This window comes from Cheilinus undulatus, linkage group 22 (genome assembly GCF_018320785.1).
Source record: "Cheilinus undulatus linkage group 22, ASM1832078v1, whole genome shotgun sequence".
Taxonomy (NCBI): domain Eukaryota; kingdom Metazoa; phylum Chordata; class Actinopteri; order Labriformes; family Labridae; genus Cheilinus; species Cheilinus undulatus.
In genome coordinates, this window is record NC_054886.1 from 32,432,924 (window position 1) to 32,457,428 (window position 24,505).

The 24,505-nt window shown below is 36.8% G+C and overlaps 2 protein-coding genes across 4 annotated transcripts; both read right to left on the bottom strand.

Moving 5' to 3' along the window:
* Window positions 1-641: 641 nt before the first annotated feature.
* LOC121504655 (arfaptin-1-like) lies at window positions 642-12,234 on the bottom strand. 2 transcript variants are annotated; one of them, XM_041779639.1, is made up of 8 exons: window positions 12,056-12,234; window positions 7,296-7,399; window positions 4,863-4,980; window positions 4,517-4,623; window positions 3,235-3,456; window positions 2,041-2,198; window positions 1,174-1,348; window positions 642-893 (listed from the first exon to the last, which is right to left on the bottom strand). In XM_041779639.1, the coding sequence occupies exons 2-8, from the start codon at window positions 7,371-7,373 to the stop codon at window positions 738-740; spliced, it is 1,014 nt and encodes a 337-aa protein (XP_041635573.1). In that variant the 5' UTR covers window positions 7,374-7,399; window positions 12,056-12,234; the 3' UTR covers window positions 642-737. The 2 variants fall into 2 exon arrangements, with proteins under 2 accessions (XP_041635573.1, XP_041635574.1); XM_041779640.1 differs by lacking the exon at window positions 12,056-12,234 and adding an exon at window positions 9,524-9,606.
* A 2,816-nt stretch (window positions 12,235-15,050) lies between these two features.
* On the bottom strand, window positions 15,051-23,885 carry LOC121504885 (Fc receptor-like B). 2 transcript variants are annotated; one of them, XM_041779970.1, is made up of 7 exons: window positions 23,843-23,885; window positions 21,873-21,905; window positions 21,623-21,750; window positions 21,242-21,362; window positions 18,799-19,050; window positions 18,291-18,410; window positions 15,051-15,976 (listed from the first exon to the last, which is right to left on the bottom strand). In XM_041779970.1, the coding sequence occupies exons 1-7, from the start codon at window positions 23,871-23,873 to the stop codon at window positions 15,894-15,896; spliced, it is 768 nt and encodes a 255-aa protein (XP_041635904.1). In that variant the 5' UTR covers window positions 23,874-23,885; the 3' UTR covers window positions 15,051-15,893. The 2 variants fall into 2 exon arrangements, with proteins under 2 accessions (XP_041635904.1, XP_041635903.1); XM_041779969.1 differs by having other exon boundaries at window positions 18,291-18,446.
* Between the last annotated feature and the right edge of the window lie 620 nt (window positions 23,886-24,505).

A 24,505-nucleotide genomic window follows, 5' to 3' on the forward strand; every position in this document is an offset into this window, starting at 1 on the left:
AAGAATTCATCAACCTGGACGCACAGATCAACCAGAGGTGTCCGTACAGAGTCATACGCTGAGCGTTTAACCTTGCGGACAGCAAGGCTGTTTTCCAGCCGTGATGTTGAGGCACTTTGAGTCGCTGTGAGTTTCTGACTGCAGCGACTGAGGATTTTTAAAGTTCAAAGAAAGGCTTAGTGCCTCACAAAGGATTAGATGGATTTACTCCCCAACACACTGAGACAGAGGCAAGAAAACCAAGAGGGGAAAGTATGACTGTGTCTCTGTTAAACAGGTCACAAGTCACAAGTGCTGGAAGTCTTTAAAGGTATGAATAATATAGAAAGAGAGTTCATTCTACAGAGCCCTTTGTCCTGAGTATAATCTCAACAGTTTGGAACAATAAACAACCTTTTTATACTTTACAAGGCCTCCTGTCCTGGAAAAAGATCTCTCAACATTTCTAAGACTTTTAACAACAACGAACCTCATTTAACATCTCAAATAACTTCTAACCTATTTATCTTTCCATGTCTGCAGCGAACAATCGAGTTTCTAGAACTTCAGTCCTGAATTCTCCCTCAGGTATAAATAAACTACCTACCAGTCCAACCCCCCCCCAATTTACCCCCTTATTATTTCCTCAAAAGTAGTCCCTCCCTTAATTTTCCCAAAGTAGCGTCCATTTCTTCCAGAACTTATTCCAACTAATCCAAATCTTTGCACCTTCCTCGTGGCCATGTTTAGCTGTTGTGTCAACTTTCCTCCAGCCAGGAGGGGGCGTCCACGCTGCTGTTGTTGAGGGCTTCTGTAGCCTGTTTGAGGTTTTGATCCAGAAAGCTGTGACACGCTAAACTGTGGGAGGCGACAGCGCTGTGGAGCAGCAGCAGCTGGTTATGGAGGACTTTGACCTGCAGATAGACCATGAAAATATGGATTTATATTCTAAACAAGCATCAGTCCCAGTCTGTCAGTTAACACAGGATAGTTGTGACCAGTTATGACCTTAACATTGGCCCCCAACAAGTGAAAAAGCCAGCACTTTGGCAGGTTTGTCAGTTAAGTAGGAACCCCCCTTTGCTGGTGTTTGGTCCAGTTATTCCCATGACTCCTCTAGAGGGCTAACCAGTGATCCCAAGTGTCCCAGAGCTCTTCAGAATTTAAAGTAAAGAGATTTCTTCTCCCTCTCACCTTGTTCTCCTCCAGTAGCTTCACTTTAACCGTCAAGTCGTCTCGAAGCTTTTGAAATTTCTCCCTCTGGCCCTGAAACTCTTGTTGGGCCGCCTCCAGTTTGGGCAGCGTGTTGGCATCCCGGGGTACCATGTTCAGCTCCTCTAGGTCGACTCTGTATGCATCGTACTCGATCCTGGGAGACGGAGAAGCTCAGTCATGTAAAGAACACATATCTGACATTTCTGTACATCCTCCAGTATCCCTAACATCCACTAAGAGTTGGGTTTACACAGGAAATGAAGAGAAATTAAGCCAAGAAGTTAAAAAAAAAAAGCTATCAGGAATTTTTCTGAATGATAAAATTGTAGTTACAGTTTTTTAACGATGCTTTATCGTGGTCTTGAAAACCAGTTTTTAAAGCAATATTTCAAAAGTTACTGCTTCTTTTCAGCCAATTTAATTCATTTCCCATGATGCCTTGTGACATATTCTGTCATATCTTTTGGCATGAGTGATGGAAATTATGAATAAATCCTTCTTTCTTGCAACTTATCCTCCAGCTGAGTGGCTGAGTTAGAATATTCTGCAAAGAAGAGTGGGATAACATTCCTCCACAGTGATGAGAAAGACTCACTGATGGTTACCATAAATGCCTTATCCCTTTAATGAATGAAATCATCATTTAAAAACTGCATTTTGTACTTGCTCAGGTTATCTTAGTCTGATTTGTTTGATGATCTGAAACATTTCAGTGGCAAATATGAAAAAATGAGACCTCAAAAAGGGGGAAAATACTTTTACACAGCACAGTAAAAGTCAGAAAGTTGAATCTTTTACTATTTTTGAGGTTAAAAACTCAAACCCCATCAGCTGTCTTCCTCCTACCTGGCCGCCTCGTACTTCTTGGCGTTGATCATGGTGTCCTCGATGGTTTTGTTGACCAGAGTGTTCATGTCAGAGGTGAAGGCGTTGAGGGCCGCTGCCAGGGTCTCATTACTCTTTGATAGAAACTTCTGAGCCTCTGCATTCAAACCAAACTCCACCTGAGAGAGGTGGAAAAATCACAAGACATGTCTGTCCCTTGTTAAAGTATTGCTTTATCAGCTGAATGTCTGCTTCCATCCTGGTTGTCACTTTAAATTTTGCACTACATTGGCTGTTGTGGTATCTACTGAAAACAAGAAATGACTTGGGTTTCGTCCAATCAGAGACAAGTATCAGGGCCCTACCCTTTCCAGTTTCCTGAAATATATTTCGTGCTCTGTGAAAAATTTTTGTGTTTTGTGAAATGTATTTTGCACTTTTGAAATATTAATCCTGTTGGCCTTCAGGGCCACCGTAGTTAACCCTTAAGAGATTCTAGGGATATTTTGTGACATTCAGTTTTATTATTTTCAAGTCATTTTGGCTGTGTTGAATGCATATATCTCAAAATTGCCAGAGAATATTAATTTGTAGAATTGTTGTCTCAGCTCCTTAAATTAGCTTAAAATGGCTAAGCTACACAAAAACCAACACATTTGTCCCTAAGGACCAAAAATGTCCCATTGAAAACCATTGAAAATGGCATTTTTTTATCCCACATTTATCTCCACATTAAACTAATGCATTCTTTTATGTAAAGATGTCATTTTTGGACTGCAAGCTTTGAATTTTTAATTTTCATCATTATCCACTAGATGGTGCTACTTTTTTCCATTCAAAGCATAAAAAAGTGTGTGTGTGTATTTCATTTGAGTTTTTCTGATTTTGTTCATTAAAACAGTGGAGCTGTTATATACTGGCCTTTAAAGGGTTAAAATCCCACAAATACAATTAATATTTGATATTTCATGCTGAAGTTGTTTTAAAAGACTGACTTGTTTAAAGTGGAAAAAAATATTAATAATTATTTTTTCATCATTTTTTGGGAAGCGGACCTTTTCTTCCTTTGGGGACAAATGCAACAGGATATTAAAGGAATTTTAAAGGGTTAAAGATGCTGAGATGGGACTGGTCTATTGCTCTTTGAGAGGAGGGCTTGACAAATGCAGTAGCAGTAGAAAATCAGAGGGACCATCAAAGTATTTTAAGACTCACATGCAGCAATGGTGTCTTGACCCTGAGCTCACTGAATGCATCCCCCAGTGTCTTCTGGGTAACTGTGATCTGAGCAAGCTGATTGGCCAGCGTCTGAGCCACCTTGGTGATGTTTTCGTAGCGCTGGCGGTCGTCTCTGAGCAGCTCGAGCCGACGCTCCAGGTCCAGATCCACCGTACGAGATCCACGCCCGAGCTTCTCAGACAGAGCCTGCCGGGTGCACTGCAGGGACGGAGATTTAGTATCGATCAGGTCAACTTAATTATTGATAAAATCTTTAACCCTTTACCTACTGAGCCAGTGCCGGCGCTGTGTTTTATATGTCTGGAGTTTAAACTCTGTCAAAGTTTGTCTGATCAGAAAAAATCCAATGGTGTTGGAAAGCTGAGAATTTTGGGCATGTGCACATATATGGTTCATTAAAGTACTCGCAACCATGTAACATGGCCATTCATAGCAAAACACCAGAAGTATCGCGGGTCGGCTACACGGATTCTCAACACTGTAACTCCTCGAAAGTTTGCTCAATCTAAAAAATTCCAACGCTGACAGAGAGCTGAAAACCTGTGCTTTTTGGCAATATATGATGTGTGGTGTATATATATATATATATATATATATATATATATATATATATATATATATATATATATATATATATTTTAATAACAGCACTGTGAAAAAGGCAGCTTTGGCTGAAGACAAGTGAGAAAGGAGAGTGAAGGAAGAGAGTAAAAGGAGAGTGAGCGAGAGTGGTGTTTTGTTTTCAAACAATAGCATTTGATAGTGGCATTTGTGTGTGTCTGTCATGTGCAATAACAATATGTTACTTGAGAATGTTGAGAATGCATTTTTCCACCTTTATTTGCACTAATTGTCGCTTATGTATATAGTTAACTTTTGCACTGTGTTTTGCACACCCAGAGTCCTAGACTCAAAAAATGACTGGTGATTGTTCTAAACATTTACAGGTTCACATTTCAAATGTCAAACCAAAACTTTATGAGCAATAACACAATTGCTTCTCATAAAAGCCATGAAAAACAAATCCGTTTTTGTGTTTTTCTTCGTTTAAACTACTGACAATTCCGTATAATGTGTAATAATCATTAACCAGATGTTGAAAAGTCAAGTTCAAGTACTCCTGGGAAAAGGGACCAACGCTCTCAGACTTAGGGCATTTCCTGACTGTTTTACAGCCATGATAACAAACTATGTCCAAATCGCCATTTTTAGACTCAGTAGGTAAAGGGTTAACCAATAGATTAAAGTCCAGCCTCACTTTATAGGTAGTGATGCTCCACTTCCTGACTCTCTGCAGCTTCTCACTCGCTGCGTTTTTGTTACCCTGAATGACCACAGGCTCCTTTCCTGCTGTCTTTGTTGGCTCTGCAGGAGTCAAAGATTTAGATTTACTGAGAGATATTGATCACGTGTTTGTGCCTTTTATCAATCATTATAATACTGTTAACATGTCAGACCTAGAATGAGAGGGACTTTAAATGCAAACAGTCAAAATGAATATGAGTTATACATCACTGCCCAGGCTAGCTAATATTAGCATCAGAGCCATTACAGACAACACAAACACAACCGAACTGATAAAACCAGACACATCACTGGTTTACCTTCACTCTGCTCTGTCTCCATGGTTACCTCTGGTGTGACCTCTGGCGTTGCCTCAGCTGGACAGGAAGTGGAAGTGACGTTGTTGTTGTCTGTGTGGTTGCAGTTGCTGTTCACTTCCTGGAAAGTAAAAAAAAAAACAAATACAGAAGCTACAGTCTGATGTTTTACCATTGCAGAGTCAAATCTCATAAACTTATATTCTATTGATAATAGAACATAAATGACATATCAGACATTGAAACTAAGACATTTTACTATTTCATGAAAAATATTAGCTGAATTTGACCCTCCTTAATACCCAGTCTTGTTACTGACCTGTTGCCAATTACCCCAATTAGTTGCAAAATGTTCCTTAAACTGTTTTCCAGTAGTACCACTTACTTTTCCAGCCTTTTGTTACCCCATCCCAACTTTTTTGAAACATGTTGCTGCCATCATATTCAAAATGATTATGTATTTTCATGAAATTGTAAAATGTCTCAATTTCAACATCTGATATTTCGTTTATCTTCTATTGTGAATAAAATACGGGTTAAAATTATTTTTTTTATGTACATTTTACACAGTGCCCCAGCTTTTTTGGAACTGGGGTTGTACTTTACTATAGACTAATAGGCTGAGCGCATTTACAATTTTTATCGCCTGGATGGGAAATGATCAAGCTTGGAACATCACTAGTATATTTGATTTTTACTGTCTTATGAAATTTGGTGTATTATTTCGCCTTTAAAGGCTTTGAAGCAACCCATTTCCAAGCTGAAGTTTCATATTTCCTACAGTCCTTGAATGCAGCATGGGGCTCCCTTCCAGGAACAGGAACATCTCCAACAGTAAGGAGGTCAAATGTCAGAAGTCAAAGCATCGTGACAACACTCGGTGGGATCACCGTGGGAACAGCAGCTTACAGGGGCCAATCAGAACTCAGATCAAAAGGCTGTGAGGTTGCCACAGAGATGATGGCTACCTGTTGTGATTGGCGGCAGGCAGAGAGGTCAGAGGCCGGAAGAACACTCAAGACAGGAAATCACCTGACACAGATGAGGGGTAACGACGCTCATTCTGAAAAACACACCAAATCCTTCCTGTAACGCTTCTCTTCCTTGTTTTTATTTCTCATTCCAGGAAGTGATGTTCAAGGGAAGATATGAAGCTTTTTTTTACAGAAGACACACCTGTAGAGGACTCACAGGGTCAGAGGGGCTCAGATCAAAGTTTTTGAGTCACATCGAAGAGACAGGGAGGCATGTAGTGACGCAAACCCGGCACAGCACTCATACATACGGCCCTTTGCTCTTTCTAAAGGTTGGAGAAGCTCCTGTGTGACGTGGAAGATGTCTGCTCTTAAAGACACAATCACAATTAACACTCCTGAGATCACTGCTTGATTCTGCTGCTATTAAAATCAGTAGATTATCTGATCTAAACCTGGAGATTTTTTTTCCTGCTTCAGAAACAAAATATTCATGGATTAGAAATAGGGGATTCTGCTCTTCCAGGCCTTAGACGGAGGCTTTTACCCATGCATGCTTGCTGCTGTTCCACTGTGAGATTTCTAAACTGTTACACCTGAACCTGTCACTACTGGTGAGACTTAATAGTAGCTCAATGTTGTTTATTTTTAGCACAGTCAGAGTCAGCACTTCTCTATGCAGAAATCACTTCCTGCCCCCCATCTAGAGTTCTCGCTCTGACGTCATCTGCAAAGAACCTTTAGCTAACTGCTGAAACAATGAAGTTATTTTCACTGAGCTTATGAGGGAATCTGTTGGGCAAACTCTGATCTGTTTTCATCAATATAATTAATGAAAACAACAAAGCTATCACCAATCAGATAAACTGCTATTTCAAACATTGGTATTGGTTCTAAGCTACTCAAGTTTACATAGTTGTCTGATGTAGAAACATTTTTTAAAATTGATTAAATATAATTTGTGCTTATTTTCTTTTAATTTATTTATTGTCCTTTTTTAAATGTATTTATTTATTCATATTTATTTATTTATATTTATCTTATTTTTATTTATTTATTTATTTCTATTTTTTATTTTTAATTTAATTTATTTTATTTTATTTATTTTTTTTAATTTTACATATATCTTTATTTGGTGTGCTAATTTGTCAAAATGTGCCAAGGGCTGAGGACTTCGATCTAATTATTTATGTATTACTATTACTATTATTGTGTTGTATACATCCTTTTTGGCTCAGTTTGTTTTGTTTATCTGGAACAAAAAAAGGAACAGTAAGCCTTGTGGCCAAGTTGTTATGTGGAATGTTATGGCTCTGTTCTTAATAAAAATTTAAATAAAAAAACCCCCCAAAAAACACTGGTATTGGTTCTAATTTTCACTTTCTCTAGTTTGTATTCTGTTCAGGAGTGATTAAAGGTACAAAGATAAAGAGTGCATTTGACGTTTTTTAAACTAACTCACCGTTGGAGGAGCGGTGGACTCCTCTGTGCTGTTAGCTGCTGGGCCGACGTCATCGCTGTGCTCCACCTCCTCCATCATCTTGCTCCTCCACCTCTTTTTTCTACCTGCAAAAAACCAAACCAAACCAAACAAAACAAAACATAAAAACAGTCAAATATTTTCTACATTGTCCTTGTTTGATGCTGAAAGAAACTGCAGATGCCCTACTGATCAGGGATTAATCTTTACTGTTAAAACATGTCATAAAACATATCTAAGAATTCAAATGCTGACCATATTACAGGTGTTTTTTATTTGGCTTGTCCTATTTAATATGGAAAACAATTGAAATATGAGTCATTTGATGTTTAGATAAAAAGGGAAAAAAGTCAAACATTAAGAACACATTCAAAAAATTCTTCCAGGGTCAAATAAACATCTAGTTTGACCTTAAATATGCCAACCTGTCGACTATGTACATTATAAATATATGAGGGTGTTTTCCTGCATCATGGCCGTGAAACAGACTGGTGGGTACGGGCGCCCCCTAGTGCCGAAGATGAAGAAGTACGACAAACTGGAGGATTTCCTCTTCCACTGAGCCCAAGTGTTCAGAATGCTGCTTCATAAATCTAAGCTCAAATTTTGCAATCGGTCTACTAATCCTGTTTAATCTCAGGCAGATAATTTAGTTTGTTAAAGGCAGTTTGAGTCTAATATTCTTAAAATACTTTTAATTTATAAATAAAGTAAAGAGATGAAATGTGAGCACATTAGGGAATATGTTGGGTTATTGGCCTTTTTATAACCTTAAAATAAATCTGAAAAACAAGTAGAGTCATATCTCTGTTATTTATATGTTCAGTTAAATTAAGTGGATATAAAAAATATTTGAAAATGTAAAATAATATAAAACAAGCTGCTTTTTCTTCGTCTACTTGTGTCGTGTGATTTCATGTTAATATCCGTGTCATGGCTGAACTGATGGCATTGTTAACGTCCTAATTTGCCTCTTCTTCTTCCCCCTCTGCAGCTGCTTCATGCTTCCTCTCTCCTGTTCTTTTATTTGACACGTTTTATATGTTTTATATTTAACAGCAAACTCCTTCAGTCCTCCTGCAGCATAAATGTGTTAAAACCAGCCTTAGTCATGTTGTCATGTCTCATTAAAGGTTTTTTATCTGATATAAAGTCTGAAAAAAAAAAAAGAAAATTAAACAGAAACAAATAAAACTACAAGCTCTGTGATTGACTGGCAACCAGTCCAGGTTGTAACCCACCTCTCACCCAATCACAGCTGGGATAGGTTCCAGCATCCCCGCGACCCCCAATGGGATCAGCGATATAGAAAATGAATGGATATCAAAGTACGGAGTTATTTTATGGTCACTAGAGTTTCACAAGTTTGTGATTTTTTTTATAAGGTCTATGTCCACATATCTAACTCTAACTTTACAACTTCAGACAGGAAATGAGTAAAGTTAAAGTTTCCTTGAAGTGAGTTCAAAGTTCAAACACTTTGTCTTATTTTTATGATATAAATGACACTATAAAGCAGAACTTTGACCTCTTAGAACAGGAACCTAAACAGCTCTGACACACACGCCCTCATTCTAAATCTAGGCTAAATTACATTAAATAAAGTCAGGACTTTTGATTTCTACATGCTGTAGGTCCTTGGTTCTCAACCCTGGGACCAGGAAGGGGGGTGCGCGAGGGTCTGTCTGCTCTGAGGTTGTTAAAATTAGGGTCACTCAAACTACCAAAAAAATGATAAAACACATGAATTGCTCATACAAAAGTCTTTTGGTCAACACACTTGTGTTTTTGGCTATTTCGTTTGGCTTAAAGTGATGAAAATAATTCAATTTGACGTGTATTTTTGACAGCATTAGTTCACTGTGGATCCTGGGGGGCTACAGCTCTTATTACATATGTGAAGGGGGGCTCAATAGAAAAAAGGTTGGGAACCACTGCTGTAATGCCTAATTTTGTTCCCTAACAATAGTAAAAATATTGAGAGTTAGTGAAAGTACTTCTGCTTTCTAACAGGAAGATTAGTTTCACTTCCACATGGTGAATAAATAGTCGTTGAACTTGAGTAACTAAGTACCTCTACTAGGGAAAAAAACATTATTTCAGCATTCTACCTTTAAATTTTCCATCTACTCCAAACTTGAGTTTAAAAAAAAAAGCTGTTTATTCTAAATAATATACAAATCAAGAAGTCAAATCAGTTGTGTCCTGACCTCAGTTACTTGTGACCTCTTGCAGCAGTACCGTGCAGAACTTTGAGGCATGTTTAGGCCAAAATTTGAGGCTGAAGTAGAGTAACCTGTCTGAGGGTGCAATCCATGGGGGGGGGGGGGTTGACACGACCCCGGTCATGCTCTGGATGTCCTTGCATTTTACCAGTGGCATGGGAAAATGATCTGTTGAAAAATAACAAAAGTCCACACCTTTAGGGTGGAGTAAGGGGTGGGTGTGGCAAGTACACAAGCGAGGGTATCGTCTGGTTGGGTAGTGGGGTTGCTACAAGCCCCTGGTCATGCTGTGGATGTCCTAAGGGCCTAAAAACTGCTGTTGGTCTCCAGGAGTTTTACTAGGGTGAAAAGACCTTGACAAAATGATGTCATCAAGCTTGACATGGCTGCACACGTGTCAAAATGCATCGAGTTTGACTTGATTTGTGTCCAAATCCAATGATTTATAATTTATTATGATGAAAAATGCACAAAAAGGCAAATTCTGATATAAATTTAAGTTTTGAAAACTTAAAAAGTAGTATGGGAGGTAGAGCCTTCTGTTATTAAGGCCCTTTCTTTTAAAGTCTCCCAACAGTATTTTAAATTTTAATAGTCTAAAAGTAGTACGGGAGGTAGAACCTTCATTTATCAGGCCTCTTTCCTTTGAAATCCCCCAGTGAGGGTCTGAGAGTATGGGGGTAGCACAGGGGGGAAAGGGTACTGATTACTTGGGCCCACAGTAGGGAGGGGCCCTGAAGTGAGTTTTTGTTTGTTTTTATTTGTAATTAGTGTCATCATTGAATCAAAAGCATCTAAATCAGTGATACTCGGCGTATGACTCTTTTGTGATGATTTGTGGCTCTTTTTGTCTGAATTTGAAATATTATCCCCCAGAAAACCTTTATAAAGGGAAACTATGACCTCAGGAACTATCCACTGCAAGTCACATTCATCAGTTTGAATTCTTTTTTACAACGTTTTTTTTTTTTTTTTTTACCAATTTCTTTGATAATTTTGCCACTTTTAATCCATTTTTACTGCTTCCATCCCATTTTTGTCACCAGTTTTTTTTTTTGCCTCTTTTATCCTGCTTTTTGCCAATTGCAATTTTTTTCCTTTTTGACACTTTTTGCCCATTTAAACTGCGTTATGCCATTAAATCCCATTGTTTTCAGCATTCTTGCCCATTTAAGTCACTTTTACACTCATTTTTTACCATGTTTTTGCTGTTTATAGGCATTTTTTTTTGCCACCTGTAACTAATTTTGGGTTAACTTCTCAACAATTTTTGCCACTTTCTGTCCTATTTTGCCACTTTTTCTCCCTGTTTTTCTACTTTTCACCCATGTTTTGCCATATGTTTTTGCCACTTTTCTGCCACTGTTTGGCCATTATTTGCCACCTTTAACTTTTTTTTTGCCACTTTAATCAGTTTTTGCCACTTTTTTACCACTTAGATTGTGGCTCTTGCAAAGGCATCAAAATATTTGGGGGGCCCTGGTCCTCCTTTAAAAATGCCCAAATGGTATAGTCCAGCATTGCTAAATGATGCAAGTAAATTTAATTAAACCATAGTAAAAAATATATTCAAATGCACTGATATTTGTAGAAATGACGCAACATTTGTTGCTTGGCTAGCTGGTTGTAGCTACGCCCCTGTCTGAGAGGCAGACACCCTCTTTATTTTTAAAGGTGGGAATAAAATGTTTCACTTTGATAAAGCCTACTATAGTCAGGGCTGGTTCAAGCTTAGACCAGCAGGCTTAGACTGCTGATGGACCTTTCAAATTGAGTTTCTTTTTCTGTATTCATTCATGCCACATTAATATATATTCTAATTTACTTATTCCTCCAGATTGTTTTTTACCACCTACGCCATGTGCCTACTTGATTCCAGCTAATTTATTATCATTTCCAATTAGAATATACTTTTTTTTGGTCTTTTATTTTTAATATAAGTCACATTTCCACTGTAGTTATTAGCATATGCAGTAGTCTTTTGTTATTTATGTTGTTGTTTCAGGTAGATGGCTCTCCATCAGTGTGTCCTATCCTGGTTAAACTTTTGTACCAATTACAGATAGCTTTCTCTTGCTGTTGCTGCCCTTTAATGGTTCAAAGTTGGGTTTTTGAACATAATATAAGAAGGCCATCTAAAAGCAGTCTGTGAAATAGAGGATGTACGTTTGTTTGTTTAGTTCACAATAAAAAAAGACAGGACTAACTTTTTATACTACAGTGGATATTTAAGGCTTGAGATGTAGGATTAATAAAAGAACGATTAAAGAATAATAATTTGAATAAAAGTGCCTGTTTTTAATAAAACGTTACTGAAGACATGATGTTCCCTCATACAGGTAAACTTCTGTTTAAAGAACTCTGATAAAGTGAGAAAAACATGTCTCTACCGCAGTAAATCACACATTCATGCATATTTAAGTGGATTTAAGGCTGTTTTATCCTCCCCTGATAACATTTATGAGGTGAAACAACCAGCAGCAGCGCCCAAAGGTGACAGATTTAGACGTTTTTTACCTTACAGCTTTAAAAACAAACTCTTCCTCTGTCCTCTTCTTCCTCCCGTCGTATTTTCCTCTTTTCGCCTTTATTCGTTTGTTAATAATTCATATTTAAGTGTTAAATTAACTTGACTTAAAAGTTGTGCAGCTAAAGTGAGGAAAAAGTCAAAAGTACCCGGAAGTGTTTGCTAGCCGTTTGTTTTCAGGAGTGGATGCTCGATCGATGTTATTTGTACGTACCGGTGGGGCGGTGATAAGCACAGGTAAGACAGGTTATCATTAAAACAGCATCGAGAGTTATAATACTGTTGAAGCCACCCTCTTTCAGGTCATTAAAGACTGAATTGATCAGTTTCATGATGAGGTAAAGCTCTGGGGTTTGATCAGTGACATTACAAAATAAAATCAAGCACACACTGTCTATCCCTTTCTTATCTTAGCTTAAATGCGGGTTTATCTTTATTATCTCTGGAGGAGAAATGTTCATGGAAATACAGGAAAATCGAGTTGAAATGAAATTAATGTTTGAAATAGTTTAAATGCACCACAAAGTACGTAGAAGTCAAACTGAAAATATGTTTTAAACGGAAAACTAGGATTTATTAACAAGGCAGATGAAGTCTAACTTACTTTATAGTTTTCTTTTATAGTGGTGGAAGGAGTTCATTAGATATTTTAAGGTAACTTAGACTTTCATGTCTGAGTTCTGTCTTAAATCTCAGAAGTCTAACTTTAATCTCTAAATTCAGAATTTACTCTCAGAATTCTGACGTCAATTTAAATAATCCTGAATTCATTTCTGACTTGAATTCTGAGACTGGAGTCAGAATTTGAACCAAAATCTCAGAATTCCAACTTAAAGCTTTTTATTTCTGACCAAAAGAGTCAGCATCCAGACTTTATTCTCCAAATTTTGACTTCTACACTTTAATTCTGACCCCCCCCCCCCCCCAAGAATTGTGAAAGTTACGCCAGAATTCTTTCATTCATCACAAAACTTTGACTTTCTGTTAATTCTGACATGTTTCACAAATTTATTACTTTCCACCCTCAGATTTCAGGGATTAAAGTCAGAATTCCAACATTAGTCTCCAAACTCTAACTTTCTTTCCTCAGAAGTCTGAGATTGAAACCAAAATGTCTACATTTGTACCATAATTATGACTTTTATCTCTAAATTCTGGCTTTAATAACTGAATTCTGACTTAAATTCAAATTCCTCTGACTTGATTTCTGAGATCAGAGTTATGATTTGGACTAAAATATCAGAAATCTTATTGTGTTGCCTAGTGGCGTTCGCCACTTCAGGGCCTGACTTTCTTGACTTTCGTGGGTTGGCTTACAGAACTTTCATGGGGGCTTGTTTTGTTGAGGAGTTGGTTAACAGTTCAGTTCAGGGACAATCCACTGCCATCCACTAGAAGCATAGGACTGGCAATGCTGTGAGTATTTTGTGTTATTGTAGAGATGTTGGACATTATATTTTATAGGATATTGTTGAAGTATGTTTGTATAATTTGTAGTTTTATTTCATATGCAGTTCTTTTGTACCATGGTAAAAATTGAATGTTTTTATATCTTTTTATTTTTATTTTTTTTGCAGTTTTCACCAAATGTTAATGTGGACTTACTTTAGTAAAAGAGAGAAACCTCACTGAGACTCCGTCTTCATTGACACGGTTTAGCTTGGTGTTACGTCAAGAGTTGTTAGACACTGGACAAGAACACTACACTGATTATAATCTCAGAATTCTGGCTTTAACCTTAGAATCCTGACTTAAATTTATTTAATCTGTCTTAAATCTCTGACTTCAGATTTTAATCTTTGAATTCTGACTTTAATCTAGACTTCTTACTTAAATTCCTTAATTGTGGCTTTAATCGCTGAAGTTTGACTTAAATTTAAATAATTCTGACTTGATTTTTGACTTGAATTCTGAGATTAGGGTCATAATTTGGAGTGAAATCTCAGAATTCTGACTTTAATCTCAGAATTCTGTCTTTAATCTCTTTAATTCTGACCAAAAAAAGTCAGAACTCAGACTTTTTTCTCCAAATTTTGATTTATACACTTGAATTCTGACTCCCCCTATATAACAATGGAATTAATGCCAGAATTCTTTCATTCATCACAAAACTTTGACCTTATTCTCTGAATTCTGACATATTTCAAAAATGTCCTACTTTCCTCAGAATTTTGTGACTAAAGACAGAATATCTACATTGATCCCGAAATTCTGACTCTAATCTCTAAATTCACTTTTCCACATTATTAAGCAGGCCACAGGTTTCAGCAATATGGGAAAGAAAAAGGATCTCTGCTGCTGAAAAGTGTCAAATAGTGTAATGCCTTGGACAAGGAATGAAAACATTCGATATTTCATTAAAAATTAATCGTGATCAACGTACTGTGAAGAAATTTGTGTCTGATTCAGAGCACAGACGGGTTCATGCAGGTAAAGATAAATTCATCAGATTAAGAGAGCAGATGCTAAAATACCATTCCAAAGCAGCAAACAGGTATTTGAAGCTGCTGGTGCCTCTGGAGTCCCACCAACCTCAAGGTGTAGGATCCTCCAGAGGCTTGCAGTCGTGTATAAACCTACTATTCAGCCACCCCTAACCAATGCTCACAAGCAGAAACAGTTGCAGTGGGCCCAGAAATACATGAAGACTCATTTTAAAACAGTCTTGTTGACTGATGAGTGCCGTGCAACCCTGGATGGTCCAGATGGAGGAGTAGTGGATGGCCACCGTGTCCCAACAAGGCTGTGACGTCAGCAAGGAGGGGGCGGAGTCATGTTTTGGGCCGGATTCATGAGGAGAGAGCAGGTAGGACCCTTTAGGGTCCTTGAAGGTGTGAAAATGACCACTCTGGTGCTGACCATGTCCTTAGGCCCTGGGAGCACGGTGCCTGTCTCTGTTTAAATAATAGTAAAACTGTCCACCTAAAAGTCTTTTGTTTCTACACAAACACAAATAAGAAACATGTGAGCATGCTTTTTTAATTTTACACCTCAAAGGCATAAGAAAATGTTAAAAATAATCTCCAGAATAAAGCAGCATTAAAATAAGTTTAATTGTTTTTATGCTTGATATTACCAGCAGGGGGCACCAGAGAGTGAGTTCAAACTTAGTCAATGATACTTGAATGTCAAAATCAACATTTATCTGACCACTTCATTTTACTGCTGGCTTCAGGACAAAAAAGCAGACATATTCGCACTTAAAAAGCATTCAGGAAACCTTTTTTTTAATCCTTAGGTAAGTGTGAAAGCAGCGATGTCCCCTCAGTAAACAGAGATGAGGACTAAAGGCACTGAGAAGACCAGCGGGGTTTCCTGTCAGATGGAAAGTTAGTGAACACAAACTTGAACCTGCACTCTGGCCCAGAGGAAACAATGATAACAGTGTTGTTTTGGTTCTTGTTGCACTAAACAACCTTTAACACACTTATGTTTTCTAAAGTCAGCTTTTTATTCCCTTGTTGATGATCTTTATGTACTGTTAGCCTAAGTTACAACAATGTTAACCACAAGAAGACAGAGCTCAGGCCACATGCACGGGGACTTCCTGTTGAACCCACCGCTTTAGAAACTTACAAACATTGAAGGAGGCAGAGTGATTCAGACTCACCAAGTGTGAAAAGAACCGCAACAAGATTGTTATTACATGTCATTGAAGCAAAGTTCACAAACAGAAATTTACAGAACAATGTGGAAAATATGTTAAAAAGTACATGTCAGTAACATTTGAAAATAAACAAAATTCAGTTCAAAAGGCAAAAGGATGTCATTAGGATGGCTTAAGTCTTCATATTCAGCTTTAAGTCCATCTATAATGTCACATTAGCATCACGTATAAGGATACACTCTGCAGTGCTCCATCTCCATGATGACAGCGGTGGATGTCTGCCTGCTTCTCTTGGCTTGCTGGACTGTAAAAGATAGAAAAACGGCAGAAAATATTCTTAAAGAGACATTTCACTAATTAATTATGTATTTCCTCTTCATCTTTAGTTTTTTCAGACCGGCCCACAGTCTAGGCTGGGCCCCTGGCCACTCCAGAGAGGGCCCTCCCCAGCTGTGATTTACTGATGATATCAGTCCATGTGTGTTGAAGCAGTAGCATTGGTGCTAGCATCCTGGCTAACTGTTTCCTCGTTTTGTACCTGAAAAGTGAGTCAAACTATTATTGGGTTCTGATGTTGAAATTAGTTATCCCATCCCTCAAGTTTTTCCACATTTTCCCACTTTTTCCCCTCAAATTTCCCCATTCTTTATCTTTCTTGACTCATTTTTGCCACTTTAAGCTCATTTACCACTTTTGAGCCACTTTTAACCATTTTCCCACCCATTTTTGCCCTCTTTATGCCTTTCTTGACCCATTTTTGCCTCTATTTAGCATTTTTTTTCTTCTTTTTAACTGCTTTTCACCACCCCTTCCCTTTATTTACCACTTTTTGCCTTACCTGACCAATTTTTGCCTCTGTTAACCAATTTTTCAAACTTTCTAACAAATTTCCAAAAATTTCCAACCTACTTTTGCCCCTGGTGCCTTTCTTGACCAATATTTCCATTTTTTTAATCCCATTTCAGCCATTTTTAACCACTTTCCAGCATGTTACTTTCCATTTTTTCATTTCTTGACCAATTTTTGCCCCTTTAAACCAATTTTCCCTTTACTTCATTTTGCTAAATGTCTTTTATAGGTTCTCCTCTTACTTAATCTTATAATTATATTGTATTATTCTTCTGCTCTGTAGCACTTTTAGATTGTTGAAATGTAGAGTGCAATACAAATAAAATTTATTATCATTATTATTATTTTTTGGCATCCTTACCTCCCAAATATTTTAGTCAACTGACCTCCTGCACATTTGTAACATTAGCAAAAACAAAAAGGTAATTTTGGTTTAAAGAAAGGATTTGCAATTTTAATTAGGCTATACTACACTACAGCAATTAGTAGTTCATTTTTTTGTTGCTTTGATAAGAGTTTTTATTATTTGGGTTAAAAATAAAATATGGTTAGCAAAGCTGAACTTTACAACTGACCATGATTTCCTGACTTCCATGGGCCCCGGAAAGCTCTCCCCTCTATCCCCTTCACTGACGGACTTGCCCTCAATTTGTATCAAATTTATTACATTGAGAATGTCTGTGACCAAAAATGTCAGCATACAAAAACAACAACAAGAATATTATAAATTAAGGTTTTAATTTTAAATCAATGCTTCTTTTGCATTTATTTTTAAAATCAAGATTACATTTGATCATAAATATCAGATATTGATTATTTTTGGAAAATTTAACCCCTAAATTGTCAGTTTAAGACAAAATCCTGATGTTCATAATGTAAAGACACAAAGATTAATTATTTCCCATACACTGCATGGCAGTTAGCTTTCCTTGAAGGGGGTTATCACAGCCTTACAAGTGTTAATAATGAGCAACAACTTGATTTTCAAGCATTATTATGTTTTCAATTCAAGATTTTATTAATTTGTTACACTCAGCCAGTTTGTGACCAAAAATGGATGCCACGACCAAATAGTATTAAAAAATACTATACATTTATAAAATGTTTTTAAAATCAGGATCAGACCTGATCATATATAGAATTATATAGAATTAACTTTTTGGAATTTAACCATTCAGTTTCCAGTTAAAGTGCTGAAAATCCTGATTTTTGTCAAGAAAAAAGAAGCCCCCCCCATCCTTATAATACATGCAAATCTTATTTCCTTGAAGGGCATCATCATAGACTGGATCAGTTAATAATTAGTAACAACTTTGATCTTTATGTAGTATTACTTTTTGGAATCTTAAGATTTGAATAAATTGATATAATAGTAACTTTATAAACCAGGAAAAAGCATGACTTTTCCTCTAATGCCAAATATGTAAAAAGGGCTGACATTTGGTGACTTACAGGAAAAAACTATAAACTTGTAGCAATGACTCCTGAGATAATTATTGACCTGTAACAGGTTCTGGTATTCGAATTTTAAAATTCTTAATTAAAACAACGGAAAAAAAAAAACAAAAGAAAAAAATGACCAAAAAGCTGTGAAAAGCGCTCAACACCCTCCGTGGGTTAACCTTTATGACCAAAGACAGAACGGCTGGGAAAATTTAGCTCTCAACTCTTGAAGAGAATGAAATGAACGTCTCTACTTGAGCTCTTATGCCTGTAAGCTACATTAAACAAAGCTACATCAGTGTCTTTTGTAATGCAGTTATTCTCACCTTTCCTCCTGTCTCTGCAGATCAGTCCCAGTAAAATGGTAGACAACAGGAAAGGACTTCCAACCAACAGGTGGCGCAGCAGAGTGAAGACAGACAGCAGGTGGGCTGCAGAACCGCGGCCTACAGAGGGCGTTGTGGAGACATCAGTGGGAGAGCCTGTTTGGGTTAACATAGAAAGCTGATATCATAAAATTTAAATGTTTCCTCCAGGCTTATATAGAGTAGAAAGGCCAGTGTAGCTGTGCTTTAAATTACCACCTATTCACCCTTGCAAGGTTAAAGGATTGGCCAGATTCCACGTCTGTCATCAGGCAGATCACTCTTTGAAGCTGATTCGCTTGTTCTCCGTTCAGAGAATGACCGAGCCAATTGGTGGCATTTAAGGAGAAAGAGGTGGTAGCCAAGGGCGTTTTTTTGTTTTTGTTTTTTTTTTCTATGATTGAAAATAACCTGGTGAAATAACTCTGGTTTCAGAAGGCACAACTATCAACAATAACTGAGTCCTTACCTCTGACAGTCAGCTTGCTCTCTGGTGACTTATCAGACCCAAAGATTCCACACTTGTACTGTCCTTCATCAGACGTGGAAACTTTGAAGAGAGTTATGTTTCCTGTGTAGCTGCCACCAAAAATATTGCCGTCTCTGTAGAATGCAGTATAGATGGCCCAGCCGGACGTGTGACTCTGAAGTCTACATCTCAAAACCACATCATCACCCTCTGTCACAGGAAGTCCAGGTATCTCTAGGACCACGGGACCAGCTGAAGACAAAGTACATACATGACATAGAATTTTCTCGTACCGTATCTGATTAAAATTAATTTCATACAGGCATTGATTTCTTTCTGTGTTATTTATGCATATTTGTTATTTAGTATAACAACTGTGTATATTTTATCCCTGTGTTACAAGTGGGTGGTAAGCCCCAAAGAAGCAATAAATTATAAATTTTGTGGCTTATGAAAATATAAATGAAATGTTTGCCAAACATCACACCAAGAAAAAAAAAGTCATCACATATAAGTTGAAAATTACTAAAAAATATGAAGATGGGCCATTTTTCCTCTTGCCTATTTTAAAACCAGTGGATTGATTGATATGTCAAGGACTGAGCCAGGTTTTGTGCTAGCTAAGCTTCAAGTTGTAACAGTGCAAACATTAGCTTGAAAAATGCTACTTGCTAGCATTAACTAGAAAAGTCTACAAAAAGTCTGGTTTCTAAAACTGTAATTTGAAAGTCATAATGTAATTTTAAAAAGAGAAAAAAGGAAAAACGGGCCAACACAAGCAGGATGTTTGGCTCAAATCTACTTGTTTTTGTATGCTAAAGTTAGCTTGTTTGCTAAATAATTCTTATCCAGCTAATATAGCTAGAATTGGTCAGTACGTCTCAAATTGCATACACTTGTTAGTATACTGTATTCTAGTACACTTGAATGCAGTATGGAGCATTAAATCCCAACAGGTTTTGACTGAAGACAGTTTAACTGCCATTGTTTAGGGTTAGGGTTACTTCTATGACAGCAGATGACTAACAGATGATTTCTATCTAAATTTGGTGGCTATTTTTACTCAGTATTGATTTCATGTAACTTGTATTTTATGTTTCCATTATTTTCTTCAATAAAACGAACTTATTCAGTCTCAAATGCCCTTTTCTTGATTGAAACGTGCTGTAGTTGCTAATAACATGTCAGCTAGCTAGCGGATGCTATCGTTAGCTAGCGCGCTAGCATGCTAACAGTAAAGTCTCCATTATGGCGTTAATTTGAGTTAGTTTTCCAATGTGAACGCACTAAACTCACTTATGTGCTCTAGGTTTTTTAGTGTTTAGAAAAGACATGCAGTTTGGGACACTAGGTGGTAACACCAGCTAATTAATCGAGCCTCCTGAAGCTGCTAGTTGGCTAGCTTACAAATTAGCATTTGAAAATAATTCAGTCAAGCATAGCTAATTTACAGCTAGCCGAACTTGCTCTTTCATTATTTATCTCTTATGTTTAATATTGTCTGATGGTGGCTTGCTAGTTAGCTAGCTTGCTAGTTAGTCTAACAAGATAATAATTTTTAAGGATAAATTTAGTACATTAAAGCCAATAAAACAACATCTTCTGTCATAAATGAAGATGAAAACTGATGTTTCTTGCAATAAACATTAAATTCCACATATCAAGTGTACACAAACTGTAAAATCCTAAAATCTAAACAAAGAAAGTCTTAAAATGCCAAACATTCAATTTTCAGTTAAATTAACAGACTTAAAACAGAGAAACACCTACTGGGGAGCTGTGGGACTTAAACTATTGCACATATATTTATATATTTCTTTAGCAATGATTTTGTTAAATCTAATGACATTTTTAAAGCAATTGCAGTTACCTTCTTTAATTGAGCAGTTGCTACTAAAACACCACACTAGGAACTTCTATGTATTCTACCCCATTAGAATACATTTATATTGAGATGGTAATTACTTTTATTTGTATGCATTGTTGAGTTTTAAGTATTTTAACCTATTAAAGCCTGAAAACACAAATTATAGCCAGAAAATTATCTTTCTTTTTGGAACTGAAATGTTTATTTCACTTTCTACTGAAATTCCAAAAAGTCTAATTTTCCAAAAAATTTAACATATATATTTTTTGTATCTCATTTGATACATTAGGTGTTTTTGGTAACTGATAATCCACTTGAGGGCTTTTTTTTAAATCATTTATCAGATTGTATTCAGAATTTTTGGGGGTAATTTATTGATCCTATTGATGAGATAGAGGTAGACTTTAAGGGGTTAAAGGCCCAGCTAGACCTGAATTGCAAATCAGATGGAGTCAAGAGTTTACCTTCTTCAGAGTTTTCCCTATACAAATTAGCATTGGACAAATAAAAATGAAATATTCATTCCCTATATTTGAGAGCTTTTAACTGAGTAAGTGTTTCAAACCCACAGCCTACCAGTGACAGTGATGTTGAAGCTGTTGCTGGTTGCTCCATGTTGATTTCCACACCAGTACTCTCCACTGTCAGTGGCTGGATATGCAGCAGAAATGGAGCAGGAGGACGCGCACTGACTCACCTGTGGGGGAACATGCCAACAGAAAAAAGGGAAAACTCTACTGACAGGTAAAGGTACAGATTCACCATTTTACACAGAGGTCATTTATTAGGGGTATGCTTGGATGCTAAAATGTTTTACTAATGTGCTCTATTGGTAATAAAAAAACTGATATTCAGACACTTCTATCTAGCGGGATGAAATCAACCTATAATTGCATTTCATGTTTGAAGAAAATCCCCATCACATACAGTAAATAAGTCTGATGGATCTGGACAAACCTCTCCATCATCAGTCCTCTTCATCACTGTCCATGTGGTCCCTGGTTCCTCCTCGTCTTCCTCACAGCTCACAGAGAAACTTTCACGTTTAAAGAACTGAGATCGATTTGGAGAGAGCGTGACAGAGACTGGAGGAGGGAGAAGCATGCGTGAGGGATGAGAGAGAGCTAAAACAACTCATGTTTACTCAGAAAATATGTGAAAATATTACACAGTAACCTGTATAAAAGTTCAAATTTAAAGGTTTTACCTTTAGGAGATCCAGCGTGTAGAGAGTTCAGCACTAAACCAGCCAGAAAAAAACACCAACAACGTTAACCCTTAGATGCATAAGTAGGGTCAAAAATGACCCCAGCGGTTGTTTGTTAGCGATATCTTTGTAATTTCAATTTTTCATTGTTTAATCTTCCATGTATTCCTCAAATAGGTTGTCTTTGACATGAGGCCATTTGGATTTGTATCTAATTATTATATTTTTTAAGTAATTGCATTTTTTGTATCAGTACCACACTTTTCCATACCTGGGATCAAAAATGACCCCAAGCATTTTCTATGGAATTTCAAAGGTTAACCCTAGGAACCTTTGATTTTTATCAACTGTGACTGTCAGGTATACATTTGCTGTTGATCCACACATCTAATTCCATAAAACCATGATTTTCAAAGGTTAAAAAAAAAATTAAACAATCAAAATCAAGGTTTATAATAGTCAAAATATTAGATTAGTTTGAAATTGTGAGTTTAAAAATGTAAGATAAAATTTTAAATCATGATTCCAAAAGGTAAAATGTATGATTAAAAGTGAAAGTAAGGTTTTAAAGGTCAAAATATGACTCAATATTTAAAGTTGTAAAATTAATTTTAAATGTAACTTAAGGTAAATATAAGAAAGTTTTGCTTTAAAGGTCACATATTTGACCCTTTTAAGCCAAGTTTATATTGGTCTCAGAGGTCCACAAAACATGCCTGTGGAGTTTGTTGCTGTATAGACACTCCAGTGTTGGGTTTTTGTATATCTAAAATGTGTTGTAATGTTTAACGGTAGACTCATCGGTTAAAAAAGGAAATATCTGACTAACTGTACAGTCTAGATTGTTAAGATCTGGATACAAAAAAACTAGAACAAACATTTATGGCATGGAAAAAACACCCCTACTCTTCTTCACCGTTCGTTCTGTTTTTACTGCCGATCAGAAACCTTGCGGAGGCCTGTAGTCCCCAGGCGTTTAAATTCTAGCGAGTTTCCAATCGTGGGCGTCCAAACTTTTATTTCTTTGTTCCTGTTATATTAAAACAGGTATTGATATGGTTTGATTTTCACAAATATGATTTCAAAGTTTAATTTCTGGTGTCATGGCAATCGTTGTTTCAAAAACCGTAAGTCTGCGGAGTCTAAAAGTGTCAAAAAGATAGAGAAATCAAGCTTTATGCATTTGAGCCAGCGACAGCCAGGACCAGTTTTGTTTTAGGGTTGTCTGCTCGGGACATTCTTGCAAAAAGAATATCTCAAGATTGCTCTGAGCAGTTTTACTCTGACTTTGCAGAAAGGTCCACTCTGAATCAAGGAAGAACTGAATTCATCTCACTCTCTCAAAATACATGAAAACAAGGTTAGACCTTTTAAGTCTTAAGATAATAACATGTTATCAAGTGTTTTCTGACCATGAAAATGTGGTTTAATTATTATTATTATTGTTATTTTATCTCTATGGTTTTCTGTTATTATAAATGACCTAGCATTGGGAAGCACTGGTCTACAGTTAAAAACTAAACGTGCACTGTTGAAGAAATAAAAGTTCTACCAGTCAGAGCAGAAACAACCCTAGCCTTTCGTCTTGACCCCCCACAGTCTGGCAGCTGTATACCTCTGTGAGGTATACAACTGGGAACCAGGAAGTTCTAGTTCCCTCTGAAAGAGAAAATGAAATTATATCTTAAGATATTTAAAATGTGCCCTAAAATCCAGGACCTGGTGAGGCTATATTCACCACACATCTGCAGCAGTAATGTCTCAACTGTACTTTTTCTGGGCATTAAGTTTTCATGCTTTGATTTATTCAAATAAACCCTGGCAGGGTGACAAATATTCAGACTGTTAATAAAGAGGATTTTTAAATTACTGAAGATATATAAAAAACAAAACAAGTCATTGCAGTGAAATAAAAACATGAATAAAATGACATGATAGATAAAAACATGTAAATTTCAGAGATTACTCACAGAGAAGCAGACAGAGAGAAGACATCTCCATCCTGACCCGCTGCACATGTGTTAACAAATGAAACCTGCTGAGAACACCCTGTCCACTTCCTGTAAGTAAGCAGGGCTTTTACTTTAATTCAGCATTGCCATTCCACACAACGCCAGAGATTTTTCTCCTCTGTACTTATTTTTAGATGCAGATTTATGAAGCCAAACAGTTAAATTAGTCTGCATGCATTACTGATTTTTTGTGACCCTGCAGTGTTTGAATTATCTAAAAAGAGCTCAGACTGTAACAGTTCAGAGCTTTATTCTTACACATAATGCATCACAAAATGTAAAGCCATGACGCAGAAATGTTGCATTTCTTTAACCTGAACTCAGCCTACCCACAGAATTGGCTGAGCCCTGAATAACTCAGTAAATGAGCCTTCCTCAGCTGTGATTCATTGATGATATCAAAGTGTGTGTTGGATGAACAGCAGTGGTTCTGGCATTCTTTATCTCATTCTGGATCATTGGAGAAGTGTCAACCTCTTTCAAACCCATTGCGCCAACTTAAACTAATTTTGCCTGTTTTCAACCATTTTTAACCTCTTTTAGCCCAATGTTTTTACCACTTTTAACCCATTTTCACCACATTTTTGACCCCGTCACCACGTTTCCTTCCCATTTCTGACA

Bases quoted from the DNA above. Each gene is read 5' to 3' on its own strand.
- LOC121504885 (XM_041779969.1), bottom strand. From the start codon at position 23,873: ATGGAGATGTCTTCTCTCTGTCTGCTTCTCT. The intron at 18,447-18,798 runs GTAAGGACTCAG...TAACCCAAACAG, and splicing joins GAGCAAGCTGACTGTCAGAG to GCTCTCCCACTGATGTCTCC. The intron at 15,977-18,290 runs GTGAGAATAACT...TATCTTTTACAG, and splicing joins CTGCAGAGACAGGAGGAAAG to TCCAGCAAGCCAAGAGAAGC.
- LOC121504655 (XM_041779639.1), bottom strand. From the start codon at position 7,373: ATGATGGAGGAGGTGGAGCACAGCGATGACGTCGGCCCAGCAGCTAAC. The intron at 3,457-4,516 runs GTGAGGCTGGAC...CCGTCCCTGCAG, and splicing joins GGAGCATCACTACCTATAAA to TGCACCCGGCAGGCTCTGTC. The intron at 1,349-2,040 runs GTAGGAGGAAGA...TCCGTCTCCCAG, and splicing joins AAGAAGTACGAGGCGGCCAG to GATCGAGTACGATGCATACA.